General features: G+C 54.8%; 1 protein-coding gene across 3 annotated transcripts in view; it reads right to left on the bottom strand.

The window, feature by feature from the left end:
* The window catches only part of TMEM63B (transmembrane protein 63B), an 88,156-nt gene that overhangs the window by 13,667 nt on the left and 58,227 nt on the right, over positions 1-16,262 (bottom strand). For 2 of the 3 annotated variants that reach the window (XM_048843535.2, XM_048843534.2), the window contains exons 4-16: positions 16,109-16,147; positions 8,879-8,969; positions 8,104-8,141; positions 6,707-6,849; positions 6,188-6,239; positions 5,663-5,771; positions 5,012-5,082; positions 4,039-4,119; positions 2,879-3,002; positions 2,250-2,383; positions 1,923-2,060; positions 1,363-1,516; positions 236-342 (exon numbers count right to left, since the gene is read on the bottom strand). In XM_048843535.2, the coding sequence (XP_048699492.2) occupies positions 236-342; positions 1,363-1,516; positions 1,923-2,060; positions 2,250-2,383; positions 2,879-3,002; positions 4,039-4,119; positions 5,012-5,082; positions 5,663-5,771; positions 6,188-6,239; positions 6,707-6,849; positions 8,104-8,141; positions 8,879-8,969; positions 16,109-16,147 (1,281 nt within the window). The remainder of the gene's footprint in view (positions 1-235; positions 343-1,362; positions 1,517-1,922; positions 2,061-2,249; positions 2,384-2,878; positions 3,003-4,038; positions 4,120-5,011; positions 5,083-5,662; positions 5,772-6,187; positions 6,240-6,706; positions 6,850-8,103; positions 8,142-8,878; positions 8,970-16,108; positions 16,148-16,262) is intronic. The other variant, XM_075127020.1, reaches the window with a different exon arrangement.

Genomic DNA, 16,262 nt, shown 5'->3' with positions numbered 1-16,262 from the left:
TAATGCCTGCCAGCCATCTGGAGCCCATAGAGCTTAACAGACTGTGCATATTGCAATCAGTTCATCCAGTCACTGAAGTGCAGCTACCTCTGAGATGGGGTCCAGCACCTGATTAACAGCTGCAAAGCACACTACCCCCACAGTTTACGCCAGGAAATGAAATTACAGGCGGATCTTAGATGGGAGGAATAGGACAAGCAGGCCTTGCTCTTGTGCAGGCGCTGGCTGTCCTCACCTGGTCCAGTGAGCTTCGAAGAAGGCGGAGTAATACACGATGGTTGGCAGCAGAGCAGAGAAGCACCACAGCAGCAGGGTGGGGAAGAACTGGGTGATGATGGGGTTCTGGGAAGGCAAAGAACACACTGTTCATTGCAGTCAATGCAAATCCAGAGGCTGGGCACGTGGGGGAGGGCAGCAAGCTAACCTGCTGCATCGCCAGTGGCAGAGGACAAGAGCTGCCAGCAGAGCTGAGCATGACTCCGCCCCTTTGGGGGCTGTATCCATAGGGGCACTTTCCTCAACTTGGGAATCCTGGATGGGAACCCGCAGCACCTCTGCCTTATCCCCTGGTGAGAAGGAAGAGTCTGGGAGTTGTATAGGGCGGGGAATGAGGCACCAGCCCAAGCTCTGCCCTGGGACTCATTGGTCTCCATGCAAGGGTGCAGCTACTCCAATTGTCGGGCTGGGGTTTTTCCCAAGTGTAGAGGCAGCCTAATGCAGTCAGTGTATCCCCTATAGCTCTCCTTTGCTCTCATAACACTTTGGTCCCTCAGCACATCAGTGGAGTGTTTTCTTGGTCTCTGTTATGGTAGGGAGAGCCAGGATTTCCTCCCACTTGCCATGCATACAAAACTGAGTGCTGGCTGCTGGCCGAAGAGCCCGGCAGTCCCTTGGGAGAGTGCAGATTGCCTGTTTGCCCAGGTTCTGACAAGAGAGGGATCCTCAAGGCCTCTCATAGGGTCGCAGGCAGAATCCTTGGCCGCTCACATCTCCTCTGCAAATGCAGCCACCTTGGATGCTCTGGCTCCAACAACACATGCTCTCTGTTCTACTCCAACAGGCTCTGTGGTGCCGCAGCTCAGGACAGGGCAGGGAGTCTGGCTGCTTTCTGCCCTCACAGAGCAGAGCGGTGCCCACACAGCAGTGATGTAGACAAGGCCCTCCCCTCCCCACACAGGAGCACTTGAGACCAGTAGGGACCTTGCTCGGCCTGATGGGGTCAGGCCTAGTCTGTCTGGATATGTGAGGTGGAGGGACCAGTGCACATTCGTGACCCACCCCCACCTTCCCAGGGCTGTTCCATGGGACGGGAGGAAGGGGAGGGCTCCTCATTCCTGCCCCTGTCCCCCTGGCAGGCCTTACGTTCAGATACTCCACGGGCTTGGTGACGTTGAACTTATCCATGGTGGTGATGATGATGGCGGGAGTGGTGAGGAAGAAGAGGAGGAGGAAGAGGACGACGTTGATAACCAGGCAGCGGATCCACCAGATGAAACCCCGGATGGAGAGGTGTTCCCTGGGGGGAGACAGGGTGCAGAAGCCAGTCAGGAGAGGACCACAGGGGGAGGCAGAGAGGCGCCAGAGACATTGGTCTGTGCTGGGCAGAGTCTAGGATGTTACTCTTCAAGTGCCTGAACCCCCTTTAGAGGCACCCAGATCCCACTGCTCCCCATACAGAGTCAGACCCACGGCCCAGCCAGGCTGTGACCCTGCACCCAGATGTTTCAGTGGAAGCTAACCCCTCCAGCCAGCTGTGTGGGCCTGTCGATGGGGATACTCCCTCTTCTGAGCTCCTGAGCTGCCAAGGGCACTCCTGGGCTAGGCCCATGGCCCTGATGGTTCCTTCCCTTTACCAGGCTGTCCGTGCCCCCATATCCCTGCTGCTGCCCAGACCGGCCCGGCAGGAGACGCGGCCTGCTCACCAGTAAATGTTCTGTGGGTCGGGGGCGTAGGTGACGGTCCAGTTGGAGATATGGAGGGACTCGCTGCAGGAGGAGGCCCGAGGCTCCCCGCGGCACGCGCAGCCCTGGCACTTGCATACGTTGAAGTCTTTGAGGATGCTGGAGGCAAGAGGAAGAGGGGGAGAGTGTGAGGCATCCCCAGAAGGGGAGATCAGGGAGGCTGAGCCCCCAGCTATCGGGAGGGGCACCTGGGCATTATTTTCTAGCCGCTCACACGCCTGCCTGGAAATGACAGCGACTCTCCCTCCCGTCCCCTCCCTGGTCCCATGGCGGGCCCCTTGCACTCACATGGCCGTAATAGTCTCGTTGTGGAAAGTGACGAAGGCCATCCCCAGAGGCTTCTCGTTCACCTTCTCCTTCTCCCGCTTGTAGTCATCCTTGAGCTTCTCCTCCAGCTTGGTGTAATACTCGATGGCCTCCACCTGGACACACGGATGTGGGTCAAAGCCAAGAGCCACGCAACCCCACCATGCTGCTGCCCCCTCGGGCCCCAGGCCGGGCATGCCTCCAGAGGGCACAGTGACACTCTCCTCCCCGTGCGCTACAGCCAGCGGTGGGGGGCACAGCCAGGCTAATCCGGACCAGCCGCTTGGTGCATCAGTGCCACTTGGTGTTAGGATTGAAAGAATCAGAGTTAACGAGGCAAATGGGTGGGAGCTGGGGCAGGGGGCTGTTTAGTGGGGGGCAGCAGGAACAGTAACAACAACGGAGAAAAACGAGTTCTCTCTCCTTGGAGGGCCCCGGAGACGCTAAGGGCAGACAAAGGGACAGCAACAGGCTGGTGTGCCAGGATTTGGGCTGAGCCCTCCTCTACGTGGGGGCTGGCAGGAGCTGGGAGCGGCATGGCGGCGGTCTCCCAGCGCCCCCCACGCCACCCATGCTACTGCCTAGTGCCCTTCCGCCCCCTGCCCCCGCACCTCCTCACAGCCCTTGATGACGCAGCAGCACAGGTGGCCGCAGGGCTTGGGGTTGATCATCGACGAGGCGTTCTCCTTGGTCTTCAGGTTGGTGAAATAGATTTTCCCACGTTCTGCTTTCTTCCTGCAAGCGGAAGTGGCGGGAAGGGAAGAAGAGGCTCAGACAGGCCCTTCCCCTGGCTGCGACCACCACAGGGGCAGCAAGCAGGGAGAGCGGGTGAGAATGTAGGGAGGGTGGTGGTAGAGAGCACGGGGGCTCGATCTGCGCATGTGAATCTCAAATATGTACTTTTTTAAAGAAGGTTCCCACTCAGCTGAAGCGGAGGCTACTGGGATTTCATTACCCCAGGGTGAGTAACCAGGGCCCCTAGGAGCGTGTAACTAACTCTCCTCCCACGCCGGGTGGAAGCACAGCTCAAAGGTGGCACCACAGACGCTTAAGGCTCCACGCCAGGGCGTGGGAGAATCCCAGGCTCACTGCGTGACTGCAGCAAGTCACTGCCCCTGTGCCTCAGTTCTGATCCTTCCCGGGCTCACAGCGGGGCTAAAAGTCAAATCCGTTATGATCTGCAGAGTTCAGACACTGTGGTTGTGGTGGGGGCCATACAAGCAGATTGATAACCCCAGAGCAGCCCAGATAATTCAACTCTGCCCTACTCCACTCTGCCATGCACCCAACACCAATGCTTAATGTCTCCTCAAAGTCTGAGGCTCCCCACACACTGCTCTGCCCATACCCCCCTTGCCATGACCTGCACCCCCTGCTATCCCAGCCCTGGGCTCCCCTCACACAGCTCTGCCTGTACCCCTCACCCTGACCTGCAGCCCCCCTGCTATCCCAGCCGTGGGCTCCCCTCACACAGCTCTGCCAGTGCCCCTCTAACCCTGACCTGCAGCCCCCCTGCTATCCCAGCCCTGGGCCCCTCAAGCAGACCCTATCTCCTGAGCTAAATAGTCCCCAATTCCTTTGCTGTTTAGTGGTGCAGACAGGGCCTACATAAGGACTAGCCCGAGACCATCCCATGCATTTTTTTGGTGACCTGTTCTCTGTAACCCTCCTGTTGCTGAGTCTCACCCCAGCTGCATCTCTTGTGCTCTGTGCAACACTCCTGGCCTAGGCTTGTTGGGGGCCCTCCATCCATACCTGCCCCAGACTTTACCTCTCTGTATCAAGGAACATCAGCCTGGCCACGTTGTAGCAGGGACGCGCCTCCAGCACAGTGCAGTTGGCATATGCCTCCCTGTGGATAGGAAACAACCCCCGGCTCATTAGCGATGAGGTGGAAAGCAGCAGCTCGAACAAACCCTCCAGCAGCCAGTGGGATTGCTGCGGGTGGGTGGGAACCCAGACTCCATCCTCAGGCCTAGTCCCAATCATCAGGAAATTCTGCTAAAGCTGTGCTGGGTGCGGGGGGAGGATATCGCCCATGCACTCTGCTCTTATGGGGGAACATGGTGGGGAGGAGAGTGCCTGCTTGGAAAGCAGTGTTCTTGGGCTCCTCTTCAGTCCTTTCCCCCTGGAAGAACCAGGGTCTCATTATGGGGCTTCTAAAAACAGGTGGTGGAGGGGAGAGTCCTCTACTGTTGGAGAGGGTCTGGATGTACCTCGGCCACCGCCCCCCCCACTCCGTCTCCCCTGACATCCCTTGGTTTGGTCGTGTCCAGGGAGATTTCTATAGGGACAGGGTTGGTGCTGAAGGGTTCAGCGTTCCCCCTCCCCTGAGGGCTGGGACTAGAGCTGCTTTCTATATTGATTTTTTGACAAAAAACCCCAAACATCTGAAAACCAAAACCACTCAATTCAGAAATGCCACCATAGTGCCTCATGGGAGTTGTAGTTTTGGTGCCTTATGTCCACATCCTCCTCTACAAACCAGGCTCCCCTGCTGGACTACATCACTCATGATGCACTGTGGCACTTGGTGCATCATGGGAGATGTAGTCCAGCCCACAGAATAGACTGCAGGCACGAGGCACTTGAACTACAACTCCGATGAAACAGTGTGGTGACGATACTTGTTTTAAAATTTATTAAATTTTTATAGTTTTCAATTTTTTGCCAAAAAGTTGAAATTTTCTGCAGAGGAAAAAAGGTAGCTGAAGCTGGGACCCAGCACGCATGCACAGACTCACTCAAAATGCTTCTTGATCTTCTCCGACTCAGCATATTTTGAGATCCCATTAATGAAGAGAGTTCGCTTCACCTGGAAGAGACAAAGGGGCAGGGGGAAGTGAGGGCAGTATGGGAACCCAAACTAGGGCAGCACAGGACACCAGGCTGTGGCCAAGGGGTGACGCCAGGTTAGGGTTAATGTCAGGGGAGTGGCTCACATTTTCCCGGCGGTGCCCAGGGCTACACATTTAGCAGGTTGTCTCCCATCCCCCACCAGCTGGCATGGGGGCAACCCGCCACGCAGCCAACATTTGCTCCAGCTCCAGTTGTGTCCTGGCGAGACGGTGATACAACAGCTGCTGAGCAGAGATGGGGTGGGGGCATTAACCATAGGCGGCGAGGTGGCTTTCAGTGGGGGAACCTAGAATGTACCTAGCAGAGGCGGTGCCTAGTGGGAAGGGACAGGAGATCGCACGCTCACTGCTGCAGCTCAACTCACCCAGTGGGGGCCCTGGAGACCCTGGGACTGTTACAGTTGCATCAGGGGTGAGGTGCGGGCAAGAACCCTGCACGGGGAGTCACCCCCAGCATGAACGGGAGGCATGGCTGGGGCAGCAGAGAGAGGGAGGCTGGAAGAGCTGAGAAAGGGAGGCTGGAGGAGCCAGTCTTACCAGGTCATCCTCTTTGTAGCGCATCTTGGAGGTGTGCCGACGCATGCTGTACACCGTCAGCAACAGGTACAGGAAGGCAAAGGACGTGTGCAACCACAGCAGGTTATTTCTGTCATCAGAGAGACACCACTCAGCTGAGGCCACCCGGTCGGTGCCATGAACCCACCCCCACCTGGTGCCTGGCCAGTCAGCCAATGTGGGCTACCCCACTCCCTCCAGGGCCAGGCTAGCAGCCAAGGGCACTGCACCTGGGGACAGTCCAACTGGCTGGCATGGTGCATGCATGCTGAAGGGCTGCTACTTAGCACAGGGCTCAGTGGTGGCATCCCAGAGGCTGCTCCCAGGTTTTTGTTCTGGAGACCACGGCTGGGACCTGGCTCTGCAGAGCGAATGAGCTGGGACAGCAGCAGCAGCAGGGGACAGAGGAGGCAGCAAAGCAGCCTCCCAGGCCTTCCTGGGGTAGCACCCCCTGTGGCTCCACCTGATACTCTCCAAGGGCCCCACTCCGCCCCCTCCTCAACGTACCCAGAATTCAGGTTAGCGATCGTTGTTCTCCCAAAGCTGTAGGGGTTGTTCTCTGGGGAGAGAGCGACAGACAGACACCTTTAATTCAATCCAGAGGGTTGTGGTTTGGGCTGTCTGGGCTGGGACGTCATGGAGCAGGACAGGGTTGCTCTGGGAATCATCCCTGCAATGCCTCTGAAAATAGAATCACCCTGCAATCCACGTGAAACACTGAAGGGTCAAAGGTTAAGTTTGAGCTCCAGTTTTCCTGGCTGAGTTGCAAGGTGGTGAGGGCTCAGCAGAACTCCCCTCCCCACTGAGAGTGAAGCCCCCCCCAGCAACAGCTTCCCTGCCAGCGGGCGCTCCCAGCTGCCACTGCAGCGCCAGGGCAGGAAGGGATGCTCCCTCACCTCAAGAGCCCATGTCCTGACTGGCCCCCCTCTGCAAGGACTCTTGCTAGGCTGCTGTGAGCAGGGCTGGCTAATTCCTTTCAAAAGGTGGGAACGCAACAGGGCCAGCAATAGCCCCCCCGCCACTCACCTAGCAGGTCCCCTGAGAAGTTCACAGGCAGCACGATGCCAACGGAGAGCACGCCCACGGCCACCAGCAGCCCTATGATGTGCCGCTGGAAGGAGAGATAATGGACTGCATCGGCCCCGCACTTATCCCGGATCTCATCGTCCCTGGCAAGGACACAAAGGCGGTGAGGCATCACCTAATAAGGGTACAGGGCCAAATCCCAAGAGCCCTTCGGTGCCCAGCACCTTAAGCACCCAGAGCACTAGGCCCTAACACCAGGGCTAAAGGAGTTCTAATGACGCCATCGCTTAGAGGAGCTGCAGAGCCCTCAGTCCTAGCCCAGGGAGTGGCCAGTTAGGGACCTCAGCACCTTGCAGTCTGGCCTTGCACTAGCCCAAATACGAATCCACTAGCCAACATCCATCTGCTGCAACTGCACCCCAGTGCTCCCAGCCCCTGCAGGATAGGGATGCTCACTCGTGGCAGCCTGTCAGGCAACTGTGCCCATGCAATCCACTGTCACTGTAACCCCCGTGGGTTCCCCATCTGCCAGAGGGGGTAATGGCGCCGACCGCACAGACTTTAAGAGCTAAGGATGGAAAACACCAGAGAAGAGCTTTGGGGCACCCTCTTCTTGAGGCCCTGGTAGGTTCTCCTGACCTTCACTGGCACTGGACCCCGCCTTGAGAGCAACGGGCGCAGCAGGGACCAGAATGAAGCAAGAAAGGGGGTATCGCCTCCGAGCAGGGGCTCGGTGGGCGGAGGGAAAGGGTTTGTGCTTGGGCACTGGGAGATCTGGGCTGAATCCCCTGCTGCGCCACAGGCTCACTGGGCAACCTGGGCAAGTCACTCAGGCCCATCGAGACAGCCGTTGGCAGGCGTAACCCTCAGCGCAGGTCCCAGAGGGGTGCTAACTCGGCTCCGGCGAGCGTGTTACGAACCAGCAGGGCGACCGCAGCGGGCTAGCGGCACAGGTGCGTTCCCAGGGGCCCGGTGGGCTTGCACTGGGGTGGCGGGCCCAAGCCGCTGCCAGTGCTGTTGCAGCCACACCGCTGTTTTTAGGCACTAGCTCAACCACAGCTCGTGCATCCGTCTAGCCGCAGTGGGAAGCATGCCTGCATAGACCTTCCCTTAGTCTCTTTGTGCCCCAGTTCCTCAGCTGTAAAACAGAGCAGTCCGTCCTTTGTCTGCCTTTTCTAGCTGGCCCATAAGCTCTGTGGGGCAGGGGCCGTCTCCTACTGCATGCTCGTACAGCACCTACCGCAAGGGGGGTTTGAGCCCGCGTGGGGCTTCCAGGTGCTACAACGAGCAACACCCTAGAGCCCCACAGCGCCAGGTCCCCCACTGCTCCCACTGGCCTCTGGGCCCTGGAAGTGGCTAAGCTCTAGAACCAACACTTGGATTCAAGGGCCACTTACTTTATCCTGAAGATGGCGGTCAGCCAGGAGCAGAAGCCCTGTGCAAAGAGACAATGGGAGCCCCAGGTTAATGAGGGTTCTCTCAGCCATACTCCCCCTTGGTAGGCCCCAAGTAGACTAGCCCCACTGCTCTCTTCTCCCCAGGCAATATAAGGCTCCTCTTCCCTGGTTTCCCCAGGACAAGTGGTTCCCCCTGCCACGAAAGCGAAGCTGAAAGGGCACACAGACCACAAATGCCCAGGCATGTAGGATCCCAGATATGCCCTTCTGTGATAGGTCACAGGTTCTCCTGACACATCAGTCACTCGCCTGCATATGACATGGGCCAGGCTCAACACCACGACCAACTGGCTGGTCACCCTCCCAGTTGAGTCATGAGGTCAAAGCAGCCATTTTGCTACATTACAGTGAGCGATGGGGACAGTGCAGACCCCAAGGGCCGCCAGTTAGCACAGGAGCTCGGTCAGGAGTCAGCTGTCCCAGTGCAGGGTCACGTCCCCAGGGGACACCTCAGCAATCAAACAGGAGAGGAGGAACTCAAGATAGACTGGAGAGGGAGCGGGAACTAGGCCAGGGCTCCTCATGGCATGACACACACCTAGACAGAGAGCATGTCTCCTGGGAACCACCCTCCTATTTGTCAGCCTACCCAGACCCATCCCATTTCACCAAAGTTGCTTCTGACGGGAAAAGGGGGCAGTAGGGAAACATTGCTCCTCTGATGCTAAACTACGGAAGGGGTTTTTCCACTGGATTAGATTTTGCTCCTACTCACGTTGTCCCTCTGGTCGAAGTCCACGGAGCTGGAGACTGAGGTGAGGCGCTCATAGCGGTCGTGGCTGTCAGAGTGCAGAGCGGATGCCACACTGAAATTACAGGGTGGGTGGGGGGAAAACAATCAAAGGGTTAACGAAGGAGAAGAGAGAAGCTCAGCCAGGAAGCAGCACCCAGGAGGTCAGAGGTTAATTCAGGTCAGTTTGCCCCAGGCGAGATGGAGAGAGAAGAGCCGCAGAGAGAGGACAGCAGTTAGTGGAAAGCCCCTGCTCAGACAGCACTGTTCACACTGGAGTACCGGGGGTGTGCTGCAGTGCACAGGGCCAGCCTCACAGACACCCAGCTCTGCCGGCCTTCACAGGGACTGACAGAAGGGGAGTAGGTGTGAGCAGCTTCCCTGTCCTTCCACTCTCCCTGCTAACTCCTCACTCCCAGGCCTGGCTGGAGACACCCGCAGCAGCCCAGGCACATTATCAGAGAACATGAAGAGTCTGTGCAAGTGCACAGGAGAGAGTGAGGACACAGTAGATTACAGCCATACCCACCAGTGAAGAGGGGCCTGCAGAGGCTGCCACAGGAGGAGAGGTTAGGACTGTTTAGTTTAGAGAGGCGATGAATAAGAGGGGACCCAATAAAGGGACACACAATAACCAATGGTTGCACGTAGGTCAGTTGGGATCTCCCGTTTTCCCTTTTATAACCCAACAGCAAGGAGGTGCCCCATGAAATTAAGAGGCAAACTTTAAAACTGATGAAAGGAAGAGATACCCCCACACAATGTGAACAGTACCCTATGGCACGCCACAGGATATTATTGAGGCCAAGAGCCAAGCAAGGTTAAAAGACAGTAAGAAAGGACATTTATAGGAATAAATATAAATCACAGTTACTAGCTAGGATAGAAATGTCTGAGGGCTAGACACACTTCAGCTGATCATCAATTGCCAGGGCTTCCCATACTGGGAGGTTAGTCTAAAATTATCCCCTAGATTCGAGGGGTTCTTGGTCCTTCTTCGGAGGCATTTGGTGTTAGTGAACGATGTCAGAGATAGGATCCTGGAAAAGATGGACCATTGGGATGGTTCAATTCCTATGTCCTTCTGGATGACTAAGCGGGTTGGTGGGAGAGTGAATTAACATACTTACTTTTTTCTTTTCTTTTTTTGTAAAAAACACACACCGTGTAGCAAATATATTAATGCAAATTATAATAAAGTATTTCATTTCTAGGATCGTTCCAAATGGCAGATGAAATTCAAAGTTGATAAGTGCAAAGTAACACTCAGTAGGAAAAAAAATCCCAACTTTGCATATATAGTGATGGGTTCTAAGTTACCTGTTACTCTCCCAGAAAGAGATTGTGGGAGTCACCGTAGACAGTTCTCTGAAAACCACTGCTTAGTGCACAGCAGCAGTCAAGAAGGCTAACAGTATGTTAGGAACTATTAGGAAAAAGACAGATAATAAGACAGAAAATATCATAGTGCCACTATATCAATCCATGGTATGCCCACACCTTGAATACTGTGTTCAGTTCTGGTCACCCCATCTCAAAAAGCTCTGGAACTGGAAAAGGTTCAGAAAAAGGCACTGAGGTCCCTAACGGGGCACTCTCGGGGCTACCCTAAACCTCTACGAGAAGCTGGGAATGGAAGACTGCATGCGTCACTCCATAATTGTTCCTCCATGATTTCCCCATCTCCTTACCCGGAGTGTTTCTTCCCTTGTTCTCTGATCCTGCCTGCACACCTCCACCATGACTCCCTCTCATGCTCTGCAAGCTGGTTCAAGAGCAGGGGGGCTTGTGCACAGTGGGAGTAGCAGCTTGCCCCCCATTCAAATCGGAAACCCTAGAGCTGGGAAACACAGGAGGAGGCGAAAGGAGAGATCTGGCTGAGGTTCCTTTCCTGCTCCTCAAAGCCAGGCCCAGCAGAGCTTGCTCCATAGCCTCAGCTGGGTCCGTACTGCAGAGTCTGGCTGGAAATCCCTTCTCAAAGGGCTAGGAAAACAGAGGGAAGACGGTGTGTGTAGGGGGCTGGGTTAATAAGAATATAAGAGTGGCAATACTAGGTCAGACCAATGGTCCATCTAGTCCAGTATCCTATCTCTGACAATGGCCCTTGCCAGATGCTTCTGGAAGTTGGAGATTTAGGGACACCCAGGGAGTGGGGTTGTGTCCCTAATCATCTTTGGCTAATAGCCATTGATGTACCTACACTCCATGAACTTATCTAATTCTTTTTTGAACCAGTTATTGGTTTGGCCTTTACAACATCCCCTGGCAAGGAGTTCCATAGGTTGACTGTGTGCTGTGTGAAGAAATACTTCCTTTTGTTTGTTTTAAACCTGCTGTCTATTAATTTCATTGGGTGATTCTTTGTTCTCGTGTTATGTGAAGGAGTAAACAACACTTTTTTAGTCACTTTTCCCACACCAGTCATCATTTTATAGACCTCCATCATATCCCCCCACAGTCATCTCCAAGCTGAAGCATGCCAGTCTTTTTAATCTCTCCTCATGTGGAAGCTGTTCTATACCCCTAATTGTTTTTTTTGCCCTTCTCAGTACCATTTCAAATTCTAATGTATCTTTTTTGAGATACAGATCTGCACGCAGCATTCAAGATGTGGGTGTACCATGGATTTATATAGTGACATTATTATAGTTTCTATCTTATTATCTATCCCTTTCCTAATGGTTCCTAACACTTAACTTTTTTGACTCAGCTGCACATTGAGTGTATGTTTTCAGAAAACTATCCGCAATGACTCCAAGATCTCTTTCTTGAGTGGTAGCAGCTAATTTAGACCCCATCGTTTTATATGTATAGTTGGAATTAGGTTTTCCAATGTGCATCACTTTGCATTTAGCAACACTGAATTTCATCTGCTATTTGCCCCCCTCCCCGAGTTTAGTGAGATCACTTTGCCACTTTGCAGTCAGCTTTGGACTAAACTATTTTGAGTAATTTTGTATAGTTGGCAAACGTTGGCACCTCTCTGTTCACCCCTTTTCCACATCATTTATCTGGGTTAAGCAAATTGTTCATGGAGCAATAGTAGGGGAGGAGGTAATTTCTGCCCAGAGGAGGTGGTGATGATGGAGGTCAGGATCCTGGAACACTTTGCATTAGTAGCATCACAGCTGAGAAGGAAACGAGGCCAGAGAACATAGTGCGGGACCTGAACATGCACTTGGAGCTTGAGAAAGTGGGAGTTAGGCTGCTGAGGAAGCAAAGGGGAAGCGTGTGATTACCTGAGGTGGGAGTTATAAATGGCAGGACACTCAGAGAGTTCTAGCAGTGAAGAGGGGAGACCTGGAGATGGCTAAGCCCCGAAAGCTTCCAGCAGGCAGAGACCTGCTTCAAGGAGCACACAACAGCTGGGATACAGCGTATGCTGTGGCAGCTGGGCCTCAGCTCTGCGGCACGGGCCCTGAATCACATAGCAGTTGGCTATGGCAGATTCTGGGGCAGCTTGCTGCCTAAGCGTTCAAAGCTGGCTGATGTGGGACATACAGAAGGCCTCTCTTTATGAGCAAAGACCAAGATGGCTGTCCACAGATGGGCCACAAGCTGGTTGCTGTTCTGGACAAGGTTGGAGCCGTGGGGCAAAGGAGCAGCTGAAGTCACCGAGAAGAGAAACAGTGGGAGAGCCCCAGCAGGCTAAAATCCTGGAAGGGGAAAGGAGGGATGAATTGAAGGAAGTGGGAAAACCTGACAGCAATAGGAACAGAGGGAAATGTGGAGCCATTCAAACTGGATCCTCATAACAGGCACTACCAGGCAGAGGATCAGATGGAGAAGAGCCCAAGGGAGGTTAGGGGCCCAGCAAGTGACCAAAAAGCAAACGGTCCTCATTACTGATTCCATGGTAAGGCCTATGGCCAGAGACACCTGTGACCCAGTTAAAGAAATTAGGATGATACATGCTGCCTGCCAAGTGTCCTGAGAGGAGACTGGAGAAGAGCAGAGCAGCTCCTGAAGAACTTGGCTCTCCCTCCATCCCAGCTAATACCTACATAGGAATTAATGCCATGAGTGAAGGGTGATTAGAAAGGCTTCAAGGGGTGTGGAAAGAAATGAGAGCGAAGAACTGATGAGACAGATGCTTGCAGGTCTGAGGCTGCATATGCAGACACACCTCTCCACAGGAGAGAGCCACTCTCTGCACTGCCCTGGGAGACTCAAACTGGGATCCTGCGCTGAGCTCTGGGCCCCTCAATTCCACATGCCTTATGGCCTGGAGCAGGGAGGGGCTAGCTCCTTTCTCTGGCTCCGTAGCTGGGTGACTGTTCTGTTCAGACTCCTCGGTACCAGAAAGACAACAAACTGAGGATGTGCAGAAAAGGGCAGCGAGGGACCAATGTGGAGAAAAGAGTAAGGAGGGCTATATCTGACGAGCTTGGCTTGGCAATGAGAGAGTGTGTGAATTGAGTGGCAGGAGGAGGAGAGGGTCTGTTTAGGGAGATGCAGGGGGGCATAACTAGGAGTAACGCCACAACATTAACAAAAGGATTATTCGAATGACACTCGGGATACACTTCCCGACAGTGAGATACGCTGGGCTCCCACGGAGCGTTGGCAGCCCCAGCAACTAGGACGTTTAACGCCAGGCTGGGCAAAGCTCTAGCAAAACTTGCTGTAGGGCCTGATCCTGCCTGGTCCCCAAGAGCCAGTCAAGATGGGACCAGGCAGGCCTTTCCTCCATCTGCATCGTCCAGGATTCGATTTCTGCGCAACTATGACTCACTGGAGAAGTTAATAATCCTGCGCACAGGGAAACAAACACATACAGCACCCACCAGGGGGAGCCAGCGGGCAACGTGTTGCCAGGCAGATGACGGGGAAGGTTTGCAGCGGTGTGATGTCGCCGTGATGCAGGCAGCTGCGTGGGTGGGGAGCCCTGCAGGGCTGTGAGCTCCCCACTCCTACCTGAGAGATGCGGGCTGGTCTCCTCCTTATGGCATGCAGCCGGCCTTCTCCTTCCCTTCAGCTGACACCCGCTGGCTGACTCACTGATTGCGCTGGGGGAAGGGCGCTCTCCGGTGGCCAGATGATCAGACTGGTGTGTGCAGGGACAGACTGACACAAACACACACCACATGAAGCCGCCAGATATTTGCTAGCAAGGAGCAACGTTACAGCGGGAACCTACCAGGCTCACTGTGGTGGTGCTGCTGCCAGCCATGGAGGAGGAGGGGTCTGGCCGGGGTTTCCTCCCTCAGCTCCATGAATTGGAGGTGAGCCTCACATCAAGGTTCAAACAGCAGGTTGGGGAGAACCCCCCCGGAGATCTCCCATGAGGCCTGTACCTGCTGCTGGCTGAGAAAGAAGGAGGAAGAACTGGAAGAGGTGGGAGAAGCCGTCGGGTCTCTCTGGACGGGTTTGCTCTAGGACCCGGTAGCGGGTGGTGTGAAAGGTCTGCCCCATCTCTGCTGCCTTGCTTACACTGAGTGGACTCAAAGAGCGACCAGTAACTGCCTGCATCTCCCTGGGCAGCACCCACAGCTGGGTCTGCGCCTCCCCACAGCCAGCACCTTGGCCAGGAAAGATGGGGCCTCTTTCTAGGTGGGGCCCAGCACCCACATTGTTAGCAAAAAGGCAGATAAATTAATCTGGGAACAGCTCACCCCACAGCCTCACCAAATGCAAGATTCAAACACAAGAAAAGCCGCAGGATTTGGCACAAGCACAAGATGCCCTCTCCCTGCATAGGTGCACTTAGCTACAGGCAGCAGCCCTCCTCCTGTAGCCCCCACACCGGCAGCACAGCATTAGCCGGAGTCACACCAGCCAGCCAGGGCACACATGCAGGAGGATGAGCAACTGGGCACTGGAGCTTCCTGGATCATCCCAAGTGAGCCAGACACACACCACGAGGGCCAGACGCTTTCTCAAGACAAAGGCTGCAGACGGTGGCTCTGCACCAAGGACCAAGAGTGCCAGAGTGGGGGAAAACAGCAGGACGGTCCTCCGTTACCTCATGTGCCATGCCCACAGCCCCTACCAGCTGGCTCCAGCAGCAAGCAGAGCAGCAGTGGGAACTTGACAAGCACAGAGCACTCCCGAGATGTGGTCAGTTTCTGTTGCTGCCCTGCTCGCCCCTGGCGCTGAGCAGAACTAAGAAGACAGGCGCCAGTTTGCTGTGCCACTGTGTACTGCCTCCCACCCTGGTCCTGCATGACGGTGAGAGCCAATCACCCCCCAGCCAGAGTAGACCGCCTAGCCAGTTAAAGCAGCACAAGAAAGACTCAACAATCAGACCTAAGCCTCTGACTGCCGGGTGCTGGGGTTGGATGACGGGATGGATCACTTGATGATTGCCTATTCTGTTCATTCCCTCTGAAGCATCTGCTACCAGCCACTGTTGGAAGACAGGATATGGGGCTAGATGGACCTTTGGTCTGACCCAGTGTGGCCATTCTTATGTTCTAGACTGCGGCTCTGTGGGAGATGGAGCATTTTAAAGAAGAAGTCAAAATGCAAAGGAACATCCCCAGCGGGGAAACAAGAACGTGCGGCTGTACAAGGGGCTATTCAGTCTATCTGACTGGCCCACACACTGCTGCGGTCTACAAGGGGCAGTGCCAAGCCAAGGTACCAGATGGTGCTGGCAATGGTTCTGTAATAGGAAGCTCATGTCTGCATCACTGGCTGAGCTGGAGGGAGGGATTGGGAAGATGGGACAGTGCACCAGTGCATTATTCACAGCTGCTTATTCTCCGGGTTTGGTAGCTGAATTCTGGCTCCCCTAGGGCTTATCTGATCAAATCCTAGCTCTGAACAGGGGGTGAGAAAAACCCCTTTCCCTACTCACCCCAATAGAACAGCAATAATGAAAGGTAGTCTGTATCTAGGGTTCCCTGTTGCCTCACTATCCATAGACACATGGGAAGGGTGGACGAAAAGATCTAGGGGTAAGTAGTGTGGGGACACAGCCAGCCTTTGGAAACGGTCATGATTTGGTCCCTGTCCCAGTCCCAGCACACACATGAATTTGTGGTGAAGCAGGGTGAGTGCTGTGGTACCCTCCCAGGATCACTGTGGCGTTACTGTTGTTTGAGAGGGACCAGAACGAGCCCCGTCCCCTTCCCAGCTGTGATGTATGGCTGAAGAGTCTGCATTGATCAGGAGACATTAATCCCAGCCCTGAACCCCCTAGCCATTTCCAAAGGAAAAAAAACAGGAGAGAGGGGGAAGGAAAAATACCCTGAAAAAACAACAACATACTATTCCCGCTCCTCTCGCTCTGTCTGCCAGTGCCGCCGCCTGGGGGCAGAGAAACAAAAAGGGAGGGTTAAAACAATGGGAACTTTGCAGCACCCGCAGGGAGCCTCCTCGGCCCCAGTAGACACAGCGCCGGGCTGCTCCTCACCATCCTGGG

This window comes from Caretta caretta, chromosome 3 (genome assembly GCF_965140235.1).
Source record: "Caretta caretta isolate rCarCar2 chromosome 3, rCarCar1.hap1, whole genome shotgun sequence".
NCBI lineage: Eukaryota > Metazoa > Chordata > Testudines > Cheloniidae > Caretta > Caretta caretta.
Note: the sequence above shows the minus strand (reverse complement) of the source record. Positions and strands in the feature narration are given on the sequence as shown.